At 44.0% G+C, this 17,309-nt stretch overlaps 1 protein-coding gene across 1 annotated transcript in view; it reads right to left on the reverse strand.

Annotated features, from left to right (window-relative positions):
* Positions 1-17,309, reverse strand: part of arpc2 (actin related protein 2/3 complex, subunit 2) — a 36,487-nt gene that overhangs the window by 3,327 nt on the left and 15,851 nt on the right. The window contains exons 4-9 of the mRNA XM_043694380.1: positions 16,976-17,021; positions 14,846-15,032; positions 8,211-8,304; positions 7,222-7,348; positions 4,266-4,366; positions 2,060-2,160 (exon numbers count right to left, since the gene is read on the reverse strand). Of these exons, the coding sequence (XP_043550315.1) occupies positions 2,060-2,160; positions 4,266-4,366; positions 7,222-7,348; positions 8,211-8,304; positions 14,846-15,032; positions 16,976-17,021 (656 nt within the window). The remainder of the gene's footprint in view (positions 1-2,059; positions 2,161-4,265; positions 4,367-7,221; positions 7,349-8,210; positions 8,305-14,845; positions 15,033-16,975; positions 17,022-17,309) is intronic.

The following is a 17,309-nucleotide window of genomic DNA, read 5'->3' on the forward strand; positions in this document are numbered from 1 at the left end:
ACTCTCTAGGCACTGTAGCTACTGGACTATCCCCAAAAGCACTCTGCCGCATAAAGCCAGAGTTGAGTCTGCCATGGAAATACCTGAAGGAAGGGAGAAATACAAAAAAGCACAATAACACAAAGCAACATGCTACAGGCAGAGCTACATGCAAAGCGTACATATGCTGACTATCACTGAACAATATAGGTGGCTCCAGTAGTGGCCCGTTTCACCCAGAGGTAGAATACTGGTGGGGGCAGGTCTGTCACAGTGTCGCACCAGGGTGCAGTACAGTACTAGTGGGGTCAGATCTTTCACTGTGTAACACTGGGGTACAGTATGGTAGTGATGGGGACAGGTCTGTCGCTGTATAACACTGGGGTACAATGTTGGGGTTAGATCTGTCACTAACACTGGGGGTACAGTATGGTAGTGATGGGAACAGGTCTGTCACTAACACTGGGATACAGTATTGGGTTAGATCTGTCACTGTTACACAGGTACAGTACTGGTGGGGACAGGTCTCGCTGTCAAACACGGGTACAGGAATAGTGGGGTTAGGTTCGACAGTGAGGATAAATCAAATATCTCAGCATACTTGCTTTTACCGTAGATTGCCTGGTTTATCGGTTTTAATTTGCTAAAATATAACATGGAAGTTCACTGGATAGTTAAAGTGTGAAAAAGTGTAAAGCATTTTAAAAGGCAATGCAGATACTGAGCAGAGGCGGACGACAATTCATTTTAACAGAGTGGGGTATGCAAAACAGAATTCAAATTATACACAAAAATAATCTTTCATTATAAAAGTTTTCAGGCACAAATGTATGGGATGCAAAGCAGATGGAAAATTCTAAAATGTAGCAACAGGAGGGACAAGCAAGGAACATACAGCAGACAAGGAAACTGGTCAAGTCATATTACCCCTCTGGCCAACTCAGCACAGCCATAGCAGATAGGATCCTAACAGCTCAGTCTGTCTTTCAGCACATCAGGTACAATCATAACTTGATCGAGTTCTTAGTGAAGTCTTTTACCACTGACTGAAGGCAATGGGCAGAGAGCCTCTCACACAGGCTTCCTGCCTGCTCCCATTGCATGGATTCCCTGCATTCTGCTGGGTCATGTGGGGCAGGACTAAAATAATATCTTATTCTATAAGATTCACTTTGGAAACCTACTACAGATCACTATTCGACAGAAGAGTCATGTTGGACTCTAAACCATTAACCTGGTTTTTCTGTTTCTTGACAGATGCTAAGTTTCTCCAGCATTACTTTTATTTCAGTTATGTTCAAAGCTGTTTTTCATCTTCAAACATTTCTAGCGGGAAATGGCTACTGAACAGAAACCAGCTTCAGGGACCTTTGGAGATTTATTACCCCATTCCTCCCTCACCCTAGTAACTCTCAGACAGTCTCTAGTGCTTGGATTACCTGACTCCAACTGAGTAGGTCCAGAAATGAAAGCTCGAATTTTCCCAGCTCTTGCCCTGTGGCTGCATTCCTGTTTCTGTACCAGCAATTAAGCGGCTTAATTCCGACCCCCTCCCCTTCAAAAGGGGACAAATTCCAATAATTCCCATTGAATTAAAAAGTAGAAGAAATTCACCACAGGGTTCTGAATGTTCTGAATTCTTTCTCAGGTTACAGCGGCATGTCATAAATCCAATTATCAATCATAGGAAAGTTATTCAATGCTGTTTGCAAAACACACACATTTTTTCCACTTGAAATTAAATGTGAGACATCAATATGCCATTTAAAGCACAAAACTGCAGTAGTACAGTTCGGGTGATGCTGCTCCTGCACAAAGGCCTGCCCTTCAGATAACTCCTCCACAGCACACTGCTCCTCTCCCCCACCCTCTCTGCAGGCTCTGCTGCTTTCTACATAAAAGATCTGTTTGGACCTCACTTGACAGCAGTGTGATCCTTATAGCAGCGTGGTTTGCTCAGACAGCAGCGTCAAGCAGCTCAGGGACAGTGCACTGCTTTATGCTCATTTTCCCTGACCCAGTGAACCAGACAGATGATAAGCAATAATTACTCAGCCCCACCCTCCTGCTTGGTACTCACGACATTGTCTTCATCTCCTTCTTCTCAGTTTCTGGCCGCGCGCGGTTCAGCACTTTCAGGAAGTCTGAGGTCTTGGCCCTCATACGAGTGTGGATATAAGCCTGCGAACAATAGAAAGACACATGAGGTTCCCCCTCAAACCAGTCCAATGCAGAACCTCAGGAACTACTCACCAGGTTTTAGATGAGTAACTGATCCCCTGTAGTATTGTCCACTGCAGGCTATTTTTGGGAGGGAGAGGTGGAGTAGCATGCAGATGTGACAAAAAGTTGGCAGGTGTTGGCATAGCGATGTTATCGCTGGGCTAGTAACTCAAGGACTGAGGTTCAAATCCCTCTACAGCAGATGGTGGATGTTAAATTCAATGAAAATCTGGAATTGAAAGTCTAAATGATGACCATGAAGCCATTGTCAATCAATGCCCTTCCAAAAGGAAAACTGCTATCCTTACTTTCAATTCCAGATTTTTATTGAATTCAACTTCCACCATCTGTTGTGGTGAAGTACAAACCTTCATATTATCACTGGGTTAGTAACCCACAGATCATTATGCCAAGACCTCCCAACTTTCTTTGGGCTGGTCAGTTGCATCAAACTGCTAAATCAAAGTCTCAAAATAGGACTGAGACTGGGCAGGCCACCACACAATGACCTAGACACCAAAAACAATGATCACAAATTCAGCTCTGTTCATGCTGCCAAATCCTTCCTACCAACATCTGGGGGCTAGCTTTATAAGTGGCTCTCAGCCTAGTTGAGCCACAGTCTGACACAGTCACACCAACAGTTCCTTATAAACCAAAGATCACTTTCATCTTGGAGAAAAAGGGCAGCACTTGCATGTCCTGCAAGTTCCCCTCCAAATCATCACTACCCTGACTTGGAAATACATCACTCTTCTTTCACTGTTGTTGGGTCAAAATCTTGGAATTCCCTTCCCAACAGCATTGTGGATCTATTTACAGTATGCGGACTATATAGTGGTTCAAAAAGCAGCTGACCACCACCATCACCAGGAAACTAGGCATGGGCAATACCAAGCCTCATCTTCTTATGGAATTTGGCTTGTCCAACATTACTATCTGCTGGGTCCAGAATGAGTCACAGTCGAGATAAATGTTGGATAAAAGCAGTTTCTGAACTAGTGACTGATGAAAGGGACAGTTGTCAAGATACTCTTCCTAAACAAGACAAGGTGGCAGATAATGCCGAGCTTCAGTGTCTTGCAACTGGTTTAGGTTCATCATTCAGGTCAGCATGCTGAGAGTAATCACTTGATGTGGCACCAGCTCACTGTTATATCAATGCTTCATACTTCAGGATTGGAGGTGAATTAACTTATTTCAAGTTTTGTGGAAATCCCTGGGTGATTTATTTTTGGAAAAAAATTATTGAAAGGTTAATGTGGGCACTGAAGGAAGTTATAACTGCTTGTCTAGTGTAGACAACAACTGGGCCTGTTTGAACAAGAGATGGACGGAGTGCGCTCTGGGGAACAGGGAACCATCTTGTTCAGCTCTGGGTGAAACCCAGAGTGATTGGAAGAACATGTCAATATTATAATGACCGCCAGGACCCCAGAAACAACAGTGTGATTAGTGGCTTACTCTTGCACAGTTAATCACTTCAAAACATTCTATGCTTTAACGTTTTGCCTTGAGGAATAGTCCTAATGGCCAGGATTTTTTTTTTTTAAATATAAAAAGTGACTCTAATGTTAGATTACTCCTTCAGCCTTGATCTTAACAGTATAATTTAACACTGAAGAACCACTTCCCCAAAATACACAAATGCAAAATAACATGGTCAGAGCATTTCATAGAATCACAGCACAAGAGACCACAGCCTCAAAAGCAGAAATTACTGGAGAAACGATACAACTATACTGGACTCAAAACATTAACTTTGCTCTTCTCTCCACAGATGCTGCCAGATCTGCTGGTACTTTTGTTTTTATTTCAGATCTCTAGCACCTGCAGTATTTTATTATAACAGTTCTGAAAAAAAACGTAATCCAGCTAGTCCCAGTGCTAGACTTTGACCGCATACAACTGACAGCATCCCAATGGTCTTGTATAGGAAAGTAGCACTGGTTATAGCTGAAATGTATCATCAATACAAGCAAAACACCTCCTCTCCCATCTGTACAGACTGTTTATTCCCACTGTTGAAACAGTGGATACTGGTGCTCTATTTGTCTCCTCACCTTGGAACACTTGATGTGGTAGTGCAGATAATCCCTGAAGGTGTGGATCAGGTTGATGGTATTGTCACGGGTGTTAGGACTGGTATGTCGAGGGAACAGCACTGGCAAAATAGAAATAAAACTGGTCAGCAGAATGGAGACAACATAGAGCACAACTCCCAGTCGTAGTCCTCTCCACCACACACTTTAAATGAGATAGCAGAATTACAAAGCTTGAGAAATTGCATAAAGCAATTATGGGATTTCTGATATGTACCAGGCTAGCAAATATATATTATGATCTGGCCAGTGACTAATAACAGATAGATTCACAAGTTCATACAGCACAGAAAAGGCTCTTCAGCCCATTGAGTCTGCACTGACAATAACTACCACAAAAGTGCATTAATCCCAATCTCCTGCACTTGCCACATATCCTTGAATGTCGTGATAGTTCAAGTACTCATCCAAATACTTTTTTAAAGTTTGTAAGGTTTCTAGCCTCCATTACCTTCCCAGACAGTCCATTCCAGATTCCCACCACTTGCTGAGTGAAAATGGTTTTTCCAAATCCTCTCTGAATCTCATGGTCCTTACCATAAAACTCTGTCCTCTCAGGATTGACCCCTCAGCCAAGAGGAACAGCTACTCTCTATTCACCCTGTCCACACTCCTCAATCTTATACACCTCAAATCATGTCCCCCTCAGTCTTCTCTGCTCTAAAGAAGGGCTCATGCCCAAAACGTCGATTCTCCTGCTCCTTGAATGCTGCCTGACCTGCTGTGCTTTTCCAGCAACACATTGTCAGCTCTAAAGAAAACAACCCAATGTGATCTTGTCTCTTCTTATAGCTCCATTTGTCCATCCCAGGCAACATCCTGATGAACCTCCTCAGTACTCCCTCTAGTGCTATCACATCCATCCAGTAGTGTCTAAAACTACACACAGTACTCCAGCTGAGGCCTAACCAACACGCTGTACAATTCCAACATTAACTCCAGCATCTGCAGACCTCACTTTCTCCTCCATCTGAAAGCCATGCTGACTATCCCTAATTATCCCAGGTCTTTCTAAGTGTGCATTTGCTCCTTTAAAGAAGTGAGCAAGTGTGAGATTCTAGTTTCTTACGGAGAATAAAATCACAAGATTTCATAGATTTGAAAAAATGATAATAAACTTTACTACATAAGGTTAGAATAGTAATACTTTGCAGATTGTACATACAACTTATATTTTAACATTCTCAATTAATGAGAAGTAAATATGAAGGAACAGAAAATGTGGTCCAACACCTACTTGTCTCAAAGAGGATAAAGCGTAAAAGTAGGGAGGTTTTCCTTAGACATTGTGTGGTACTAGACAGACTACAGCTGGAATACGGTGAAGAGTTTTGGACCCCTTATCCAAGAAAAGGTTGGCATTGGAGGCAGTCCAGAGAAAGTTCACATAGCTGATACCAGATAGAGGGATTGTGTCATGAGAGGTTGATTAGGCTGGGCTTGTACCTATTGGAATATAGAATTTAAAAGGCAATCTTATGGAAGCTTACAAGATTCTTAGTGGACTTGATGGGGTAGATACAAAACAGTTACTTCCTCTTATGGGAGGGCTATTGAGGCTGGATTACTAAATATATTCAAGGCTGAGATAGATGGATTTTTAAACAAAGTAATTAAGGGTTATGGGAATAAAACAGCAAAGTGGAGTTGAGGATTTCCAGATTGGACATGATCTCATTGAATGAGAGACTTCTCCTGTATCTTATGATCTCACATTTAACATTCGTAAAGTCCCATGATAGGGAACAAGCTGGATAGAGATTTGGGATGGATAGAGAGGGTGGCATCAGAAACATGGCAGCAGGGACACTCCGACATGTAGCTCCACAGAAGGCACTAAATACCAAGGGCTCTACATGGCTCATTTCAAAAGTGGAAGAGGAGGTAAAGGGCATGTGCCATTCTGCTCAAGCCCATTAGTAAGTTTTAATGTTAGATGGAACTGCTAACTGAGAACACGAGCAATTCAACAGATCAAACTGTAATACTTCGACACGTTAACTAGCAGGGCTTTACCCGTCCTCGATTTATTTGATTGGGACAGTGTAATGGGAGTTTTACTCAAGTCTGTGCTGTCACTGACCTGGGAAAGTTTGATGGGAACAATGTAGGGCGGCATTTATTCTGTATCTAATCCTGTGCGATACACCGGTCTTACAAAGGTTTGATGGAGACAGTACAGAGGAAGCTTTACTCTATCTAAACCCATGCTGTCCCTGCCCTGGGAACAGCATAGAGCAAGGCTTACTCTGTATCTACACCTGTGTACATATCCTGAGAGTGAGGAGAAAGTGAAGTCTGCAGATGCTGGCGATCAGAGCTGAAAATGTGTTGCTGGAGAAGGGCTTATGCCCGAAACGTTGATTCTCCTGTTCCCTGGATGCTGCCTGACCTGCTGCGCTTCTCCAGCAACACATTTTCAGCCCATATCCTGAGAGTGTTTGATAGAGTGTGTGTTCGGAACATTACTTTATATTTAACCCAGGATTGGTCCTGGAAGTGTTTAATGTGTAGAGGGACCTTCATTCAGGTTACCATCCTTTATACTCCATTAACTCCATGAAGGCCTTTCATAAACTCTTGGTTAAAGTTACTGTTCCGCTCCCTAATCAGCTGGGAACATGACCCAATATCTCTGCTCACAAGGAAACCTAACAATGGGTGATGTGACTGCTGCTGCAGAGGGATTCCTGCCTGACAAAGCCAAAGCTGGGGAGCCCTGAAAAAGAAATTGATAAAAAAAATCCTACATTTTAATTACATTTGTATTCAATAATTGCTTATAATCTTAGATTAACATTTTCAATTGCTGCATAAAACATCAAGGTCGAATTTTCTCAAGCTGAACATGGCAGATTCTCAATCTCCGTTCACGCCAAGGATAAATTCATAAACTGGCGGTGAGGAGAGAACTTACCGAAAGTGATGTAGCCAATGTTGTCACCCACTGCTGCGTCAGTATCCTTCAGCTCCAGAGGAGGCTCTCGGTGACTGAACAACACCTGCGGAGCTGTGTGACTGGCTCTCCGACCCTCTTTGAACTCCTGAGGTAATTGTAGAAATGGAAAAACAATATATCAGCAATGCTTACAACATGGCTGTATCCTGGGCTCTATATTCTTCAACTGACTGGCACAAGGGGAGGTGTAGTTATCAAGATTTGAAAATGATTCTGTTAATTTAAAACACATGCCTCTGACTCGAGGGGGTCACCACACAGGGCACCCAGACCAGGGTTGGAGACCAGTCATCGAAACTCCATTCTCCAGGAGTTGGACCATTTCCCTGGCACTACAAGCCCTAGCTAACGGACGGTTATTTAGTCCCGACATGCTACAGTACAACACCCACTCTACTCAGACTGTTCTACATGTATAGTCCTCTCACAACACCACCCACAACCAGAGCAAACCATCTACCACCCCAAATCCATGCTCCTTCCCCAATGTGTTTCAACGACATTGTTGTAACCACCTGTAAATGTGCAACAACTGATCAATAAAGCACAGGGACAACAGCGGGATCTGCTGAATTGACACCAGAATTAACCCTCCCATCCTGGCCCGGATTAAAAAAGAAAAAAACCTGCGTGCACTGCCCCTGACACTGGCCTATTTCCAGTTTGACACTCAGTTGTTTGAAGAGTTTAAATTACAGTCAGCTAACACAAATAAAAGGGAGACAAAAGAGACAACATTTCAGAGTAAACAAAATGCAGCTTCGATCACAAAGACTTGAATCAAAGGGAGAGTTCATAACAAAGCCTCCCTGATGAGTCTTGGTCACACCGGCAGGGAACATTTTTAGGACATTTTGGGAGGATGCTGTGAGGAACAGAGCATGCAGTGAGAGGCAGGGATACAGCCCAGTGGCCAAGGGCAAATGGTCATGACCCACTCCTCCTACCTGCATGAAGACCTTCCCAATCACAACATCATCGTCATCCTTGAATACTGTGCTGAACACCACGGTCACTCGATCCTTTTTCGCCTCTACGTACCTGGAAGACAGCAGGATCACAGCTCAATCACAGGATCAACTTCCCACAGAATTGAAATATATACAAGTGCAACCAGGTAGATGAACAGTCCAGGTGATTACATTGTCCCATAACAGAGGAGCAGCTGGGTTTGGCTGGGGAAGGAGTACTGTCGGAGATATTATAACTTGTGCACAGAATCAGTGAGACACTGGGTCACCATGAAAACTCTCCAACAACAATCACATGTGACCCTATAATCTTGCAGGTCAAAAGTCCCAGGATCTGCTCAGATCCAATTTGCCAGAAATCCTATACCCTTAACTTGCATGAGTTTGCAATGAAGCATAATTTTCTAAATGTTAAGATGTTATTGTTATTACTGAGACTTGGTTGAGGGAAAGGCATGATTGGCAACTAGACAGCCCAGGATATTGATGCTTCAGGTGGGATAGAGAAGGAGGTAAAAGGGGTGGAGAAGTTGCATTACTGGCCAGAGAGAATATCACAGCTATGCTGAAGGAGGGCACTATGAAGGACTCTAGCAGTGAAGCAATATGGGTAGAGCTCAGGAATAGGAGGGGTGTGGTAACAATGTTGGGGCTGTACTACAGGCCTCCCAACAATGAGCTTGAGACAGAAGTACTTGAAATGCATAAAGATGGATAAATCCCCAGACCTATCAGGTGTATCCTAGAACTCTATGGGAAGCTAGGGAAGTGATGGCTGGGCCCCTTGCTGAGGTATTTGTATTATCAATAGTCACACAGGTGAGGTGCCAGAAAACTGGAGGTTGGCTAACATGGTACCATTATTTAAGAAAGGTGGTGAGGACAAGCCAGGGAACTATGGACCAGTAAGCCTGGCGGCAGTGGTGGGCAAGTTGTTGGAGGGAATCCTGAGGGACAGGATTTACACATATTTGGAAAGGCCAGGACTGATTAGGGATAGTCAACATGGCTTTATGCATGGGAAATCATGTCTCACAAACTTGATTGAGTTTTTTTGAAAAAGTAACAAAGAGGATTGACGAGAGCGGTGGGTGCGATTTATATGGATTTCAGTAAGGTGTTCGACAAAGCTCCCCATGGGAGAATGGTTAGCAAGGTTAGATCTCATGGAACACTGAGAACTAGCCATTTGGATACAGAACTGGTTCGATGGTGGAAGACAGAGGGTGGTGGTGGAGGGTTGTTTTTCAGACTGGAGCCCTGTGACCAGTGGAGTGCCACAAGGATCGGTGCTGGGTCCTCTACTTTTCGTCATTTATATAAATGATTTGAATATGAATATGAACATAGGAGGTATAGTTAGTAAATTTGCAGATGACACCAAAATTGGAAGTGTAGTGGACAGCGAAGGAGGTTACCTCAGATTACAACAGGTTCTTGATCAGATGGGTCAATGGGCTGAGGAGTGGCAGATGGAGTTTAATTTAGATATTAGATTAGATTAGATTGAGATATTAGATTACTAAGTGTGGAAACAGTCCCTTCGGCCCAACAAGTCCACACCGACCCGCTGAAGTGCAACCCAGCCAGACCCATTCCCCTACATTTACCCCTTCACCTAACACTACAGGCAATTTTAGCATGGCCAATTCACCTAACCTGCACATTTTTGGACTGTGGGGAGGAAACCGGAGCACCCGGAGGAAACCCACGCAGACACGGGGAGAATGTGCAAACTCCACACAGTCGCCTGAGGCAGGAATGGAACCCAGGTCTCTGGCGCTGTGAGGCAGCAGTGCTAACCACTGTGCCACCTTGGTGCTCATAAATGCGAGGTGCTGCACTTTGGGAAAGCAAATCAGAGCAGGGCTTATACACATAATGGTAAGGACCTGGGGGAGTGCTGCTGGAACAAAGAGACCATGGAGTGCAGGTTCATGGCTCCTTGAAAGTGGAGTTGCAGGTAGATAGATAGTGAAGGCGGCATTTCGTATGCTTTCCTTTATTGGTCAGAGCAAAGTATAGGAGTTGGGAGGTCATGCTGTGGTTGTACAGGACGCTGGTTAGGCCACTTTTGGAATACTGCATGCAATTTTAGTCTCCATCCTTTTGGAAGGATGTCGCAAAACTTGAAAGGGTTCAGAAAAGATTTACATGGATGTTCCCAAGGTTGGAGGATTTGAGCTACAGGGAGAGGTTGAATACTCTGGGTCGAAGGCTGAGGGGAGACCTCAGAGGTTTATAAAATCTGAAGGGCATGGATAGGATAAACAGACAAGGTCTTTTCCCTGGGGTGGGGGAGTCCAGAACTAGAGGGCATACGTTTAGGGCAAGAGGGGATAGATATAAAAGGGATCTAAAGGGCAACCTTTTCACGCAGGTGGTGAGTGTATGGAATGAGCTGCCAGAGGAAGTGGTGGAGGCTGGTATGATTGCAACATTTAAGAGGCATTTCGATGGGTATATGAATAGGAAGGGTTTAGAGGAATATGGGCCAAATGCTGGAAAGTGAGACTAGATTATGTTGGGATTTTGGTTGGCATGGACTAGTTGGACTGACGGGTCTGTTTCTGTGCTGTACATCTCAATGACTCTATTCACATGTAAAGCGATTATGGAAAGATACAGGAGCAACAGGGTGGTGGTGATGGGAGTTTTTAATTTTCCTAACATTGGCTGGGTTTCAGTGTTAGAGGTCTAAATAGAGCAGAATTTGTAAGCAATATCCAGGAGGGTTTTATGGACCAGTAGGCAAATAATAATGAGAGCTAAGAGCAGCAAGGAGGGGACATGAAAGGTCCTTAGTCGGTAGGATTAGGGAAAACCCTAAGGCTTTCTATAGGTATGTTAGGAATAAAAGAATGAATAGGGTAGGAATAGGTCCAGTCAAGGATAGTAGTGGGAAGTTACGTGTGGAGGCGGAAGAGATTGGGGAAACACTGAATGAATACTTTTCTTCAGTATTCACTCAGGAACAGGGCATTGTTGTCGATGAGAATACTGAGGCACAAATAAGTAGAATGGATGGCTTTGAGGTATGTAGAGAAGAGGTGTTGGAAATCCTGGAAAAGGTGAAAATAGATAAGTCCCCTGGGCCTGATGGCATTTATCCTAGGATTCTCTGGGAAGCAAGGGAGGAGATTGCAGAGCCATTGGCCTTGATTTTTATGTCCTCTTTGTCTACAGGAGCAGTGCCAGAAGACTGGAGGATAGCAAAAAGGGGAGTAGGGATAACCCTAGTAACTATAGGCCGGTGAGTCTCACTTCTGTCGTGGGCAAAGTCTTAGAGAGAATTGTAAGGGATAGGATTTATGAACATCTGAATAGGAATAATGTGATCAAGGATAGTCAGCATGGTTTTGTGAAGGGCAGGTCGTGCCTCACAAACCTTATTGAATTCTTTGAAAAGGTGACGAAGGAGGTTGATGAGGGGAAAGCGGTAGATGTGGTATATATGGATTTTAGTAAGGAGTTTGATAAGGTTCACCATGGTAGGCTACTGCAGAAAATACGGAGATATGGCAGTGAGGGTGAGTTGGAGGTTTGGATTAGGAATTGGCTAGATGGAAGAAGACAGAGGGTAGTAGTTGATGGCAAAGTTTCTTCATGGAGTGCCGTCACTAGCGGTGTTCCGCAAGGATCTGTTTTGGGACCATTGCTGTTTGTCATTTTTATAAATGACCTGGAAGAGGGGCTAGAAGGTTGGGTGAGCAAGTTTGCGGATGATACAAAAGTCGGCAGGTAAATAGTGTGGTGAGGAAGGCATATGGCGTACTGGCTTTTATTGGTAGAGGAATTGAGTTCCGGAGTCCTGAGGTCATGATGCAGTTGTATAAGACTCTGGTGCGGTCGCATCTGGAATATTGTGTGCAGTTTTGGTCGCCATACTATAGGAAGGATGTGGAGGCACTGGAACGGGTGCAGAGGAGGTTTACCAGGATGTTGCCTGGTATGGAAGGAAGATCGTATGAGGAAAGACTGAGACACTTGGGGCTGTTTTCATTAGAGAAAAGAAGGTTTAGGGGTGACTTGATTGAGGTGTACAAGATGATTAGGGGGTTAGATAGGGTTGACAGTGTGGACCTTTTCCCGCGTATGGAGTCGGGTATTACAAGAGGGCATAGCTATAAATTAATTAAGGGGGGGTAGATATAGGACTGAAGTTAGGGGTAGGTTCTTCACTCAGCGAGTTGTAAGTTCATGGAATGCCCTGCCAGTAGCAGTGGTGGACTCTCCCTCTTTATGGGCATTTAAGCGGGCATTGGATAGGTATATGGAGGATAGTGGGTTAGTATAGGTTGGGTGGGCTTGGATCGGCGCAACATCGAGGGCCGAAGGGCCTGTACTGCGCTGTATTCTTCTATGTTCTAATCCAACTCTGGAAGGGGCCATACTGGACCTGGTGCTGGGGAATGAGGTGGTTGATGTTTCAGTAGGGGATTACTTTGGGAATAGTGATCACAATTCCATAAGTTTAGAAAACTCATGGACAAAGACAAGAGTGGTCCTAAAGGAAGAGTGCTAAATTGGGGGAAGACCAACTATAGCAAAATTCGGCAGGAGCCGAGGAATGTAGATTGGGAGCAGCTGTTTGAAGGTAAATCCACATTTGATATGTGGGAGGCTTTTAAAGAGGTTGATTATCGTGCAGGAAAGAAACGTTCCTGTGAAAATGAGGGATAGAAATGGCAAGGTTAGGGAACCATGGATGACAGGTGAAATTGAGAGACTAGCTAAGAGGAAAAAGGATGTGTACATAAGGTCAAGGTGACTGAAGACAGAAAGCTTTGGAAGAATATCCGGAATGTAGGACCAATCTCAAATGAAGAATTAGGAGGTCTAAAAAGGATCATGAGAGATCTTTAGCAAACAGGGTTAAGGAAAATCCAAAAGCCTTTTATTCAGATATAAGGAACAAGAGGGTAATGAGAAAGAGGGTTGGCCCACTCAAGGACAAAGGAGGAATGTTATGCGTGGAGTCAGAGAAAAATGGGTGAGATTCTTAACGAGTGCTTTGCATCGGTATTTACTGAGGAGAGGGACATGACGGATGTTGAGGTTACGGATAGAGGTTTGATGACTGTAGGCCATGTCAGCATAAGGAGGGAGGAAGTGTTGGGTATTCTAAAAGGCATTAAGTTGGACAAGTCCCCAGGTCCGGATGGGATCTATCCCAGGTTGAGGGAAACGAGAGGAAATAGCTGGGGCCTGAACAAATATCTTTGTAGCATTTTTGAACACGGGTGAGGTCCTGGAGGACTGGAGAATTGCTAATGTTGTCCCCTTGTTTAAGGAGGGTAGCAGGGATAATCCAGGTAATTATAGACAGGTGAGCCAGACGTCAGTTGTGGGGAATCTGCTGGAGAAGATACTGAGGGACAGTATCTATTCTCATTTGGAAGAAAATGGGCTTATCAGTGATAAGCAGCATGGTTTTGTGCAGGGAAGGTCATGTCTTACCAACTTCATAGAATTCTTTGAGGACGTGACAAAGTTGATTGATGAGGGAAGGGCTGTAGATGTCATATATACGAACTTCAGTAAGGCATTTGATAAGGTTCCCATGGTAGGCTGATAGAGAAAGTGAAGTCACATGGGGTTCAGGGTGTACTCGCTAGATGGATAGAGAACTGGTTGGGCAACAGGAGACACAGTAGTAGTGGAAGTAAGTTTCTCAAAATGGAGAACTGTGACCAGTGGTGTTCCATAGGGATCTGTGCTAGGATCACTGCAGTTTGTGATACACAAATGATCTGGAGGAAGGTGTAGGTGGTCTGCTTAGCAAGTTTGCAGATGACACTAAGATTGGTGGAGTAGCAGATAGTGAAGGGGACTGTCAGAAAATACAGATAGACTGGAGAATTGGGCAGAGAAATGGCAGATGGAGTTCAATCTGGGCAAATACAAATGCATTTTGGAAGATCCAATTCAAGAGTGAACTATACAGTAAATGGAAAAGTCCTGTGCAGAATTGATGGTACAGAGGGCTCTGGGTGTTCAGGTCCATTATTGACCTGCGTTGCCACCTTCAGGGAACAGAGTGGTCATGAAGGCATATGGCATGTTTTCCTTTATCAGACGGGGTATTGAGTACAAGAGTTGGCAGGTCATGCTACAGTGGTATAGGACGTTGATTTGCCTACGGTGTACAGTTCTGATCGCCACATTACCAAAAGGATGTGGATGCTTTGGAGATGGTGCAGAGGAGGTTCACCAGGATGTTGCCTGAAGAGGAGACTGCCAGCTACGATGAGAGGTTGAGCAAGTTAGGATTAATTTCATTAGAAAGATGGAGGTAAAGGGGGACCTGATTGAGGTCTATAAAAACATGAGGGGTATGGACAAGGTGGATAGCAAGCAGCTTTTCTCTCCCCACCCCCCCACCACCCCTAGATTGGATTCCAAAGTCACTACATTAGGTCACTAGCAGAAAGACTTCTTGTGCTCTATCTGCAAACCCAATAGAGTTTACAACGAGAAATTTACAGAAGGTGGGAAGAGCTTGAAGCAAGGGAGGTTAACAAAAAGTTTCCAGTGGCCAACAGGCAGACACTAAAATGAATCTTGCTGAAAGCAGAGACCACATCTGCTCGCCATCGCTGGACACTCACATAGTCTCGTCATCACGGTAGTGGATCAGCGCTCGTTTCTCTCCTTCCTTGCCTTCCACCTGAAAGTTGAAGTACTTCTCAAAAACAGAGGCAAAGCAATTTCTTTTCAGCATGCCAGCCTGGTGCACCAATTCATCTTTGTTGGCTGGAATATTTTCCAGATCAAACAACAGCGATACATTGTACCCTGAAAAAGACAAAGGCAGTCCTCAGTATGGCTCAAATTCAAGAGCTAAGATCATTCCATTCAGCAGCACTGGGTCAGATGCTGAAATAGTCCAACAGGGTCATGCCAGTATTTATGCTACAGTCCCCTCCCACTTCCTCACTGAGCCCCATTCCTCTATCCCACATGCTCCTTTCTAATTTCCCCTTAAATGTAATTTTTCCATTCATCTGAACCACTCTGATAGTGATCTGCACATCCTCATCATCCTCTGCATGAGCCAGAGAGGTCCATCCTCCGCATGAGCCAGAGAGGTCCATCCTCCGCATGATATCTATTTGGTATCACTGCTGTAAATTATTCTTTAGACTTTCCTCAGTGCCTCTTTTAGATTATATAGAGACCAGAACAGTTTGCAGGACTCTGAGGTCCAACCTAAGCAAATGTAGTATTTGCTTCTCCCGTCTATCCTGCTTTATTTGACCTTTCTTTCTGGTCTTAGTAGTAATTTCTGGACCCAGTTTCCCCATGTGCCTCCATCATTTCAGATACTTCAGTTTCCAAAGTAAGTCTCTTTACTTTTTCTATTAGTCTTGGCATGAGAGTTCCCTCTTCACCTTGCTCCTGTGACAGCGGGACCCCATTGCCCCCTCTGTGACACTTGTCCCAACCACAACCCAACCTCACCCCCCGGCAATTGTGCCACAGTGTCTGATATTTGACTTTTGGTGCAACAAGCTCAGATTGACATGGGGATATTCAAATGAATCAAGATCCAACCAACAATTGAGAAACAGAAGAAATGCTTTTGATATTATGCAAATTGCAGCGTGTCACACAAATTCATAGATTTGAGTCCAGCAGCTCTTCCAAACACTTGTTAACAGCCATGGGGTGCTCGGACGATGCTACGTAATCATGTGACCCTGCTGGGTGAGGTTCCTCGATTGTGTCCCTCCTGCTGCAATCTGATTGTGGCCTAATCCAGAACAAACCACCAAGTGATCATCCCACCCAGCTTCCAACTACATTGGGTTGTGTTTGGGTGATTTAATTTGGTTCGGAGGGGATTTGGACATACAATACTAACCGGATCTGAGCAGTTACACCCATGGACTCCAGCGTATGGCTTACCATAGCCCTGTGTGTATCAGGGAGTCAGAGAGATCAGTACCTCATACAGCAAATGGAATAGAGTTTCCTAATGCTGGCCTAAGCATCTACTATTGAATAACCAGCCTCAGGCTGATCAAAGACGACGTGGAGAAATGGGGAAGCAGTTTTGTTTTGACTTTACTCCCAGCAAGCAGAATGACAAGTCCCCAATGTAAAATGAGATGTATCAATACCTGGAATAATTGTCATTGAAAACTATTCTTTATTCCATTGCAGTGATTAAACCAGCCCCACACCCACTGCACAAACAGGATACAAAACAGCAGCAGCTAAGCACACAGCTTTGGACTATCTACTTATTTGACATTTTCAGGTTAGGAAACACCTTCCCAAACACAACAGTGTAATGGTGCAATGACTGCACCATCATATACAACGCCAGCTCAGATTGCACTGTGACAATGAGAATTTGAATTCACTCAGGACAATTTACAGTCAGAGGGTCAGCAGCTTTTCCCATACATTTACACTCCTCACTGATCGTGAGGAGAATGGGCAATAATCAAACAAAAGTGACCATTTATCACCTCACACAGGAGCCTGCAGTGTAGGTGGAGACGAGGTAGGACAGTGACAGATAATTGGAGCTCAATTCCAAATCAGCCTAATCCTGAACTCACTCAGTAACATCAAACTATAACAGTTATAAACAGCTAATGAGTGGGAATAGGAAGCCTGGTCTATTTGACCGCTTATATTTCAGTTTCAATGGCAGACATCAATAAATCCCAGTCTGTACAGACAAGTCATTCATTTGATACAACGGAGAACAGTTAGAAATACTTTACCATCCTCAGGAGCCACGAGGTAAGTGCCATAAACTCTCTTCAGTAACTGCAAAGACAGACCACAGCAGACAGTTAACATGTGAGAGAAGCAAGTTCTTCATTAAGCTCCCTAATTTAGTAGAGGAAAATGGCAACTTGTTATTCAGCCCAGTACTCAAACTAAAATGCTAAAAAAATCTTTCATTATCAACACATCCATTTTACCACTAATCAGTTCCTTTCAATCCTGAGGATTTATAAAGATTAGAGATCTTTACTTCAAACTACATTGTAAGCACTCCACAAATACTTGTTAGGGACACTGTACGGGGGTGGGTGGGGGAGAGAAGGGGGC

The sequence above is a fragment of the Chiloscyllium plagiosum genome, chromosome 7 (assembly GCF_004010195.1).
Source record: "Chiloscyllium plagiosum isolate BGI_BamShark_2017 chromosome 7, ASM401019v2, whole genome shotgun sequence".
Lineage (NCBI taxonomy): Eukaryota > Metazoa > Chordata > Chondrichthyes > Orectolobiformes > Hemiscylliidae > Chiloscyllium > Chiloscyllium plagiosum.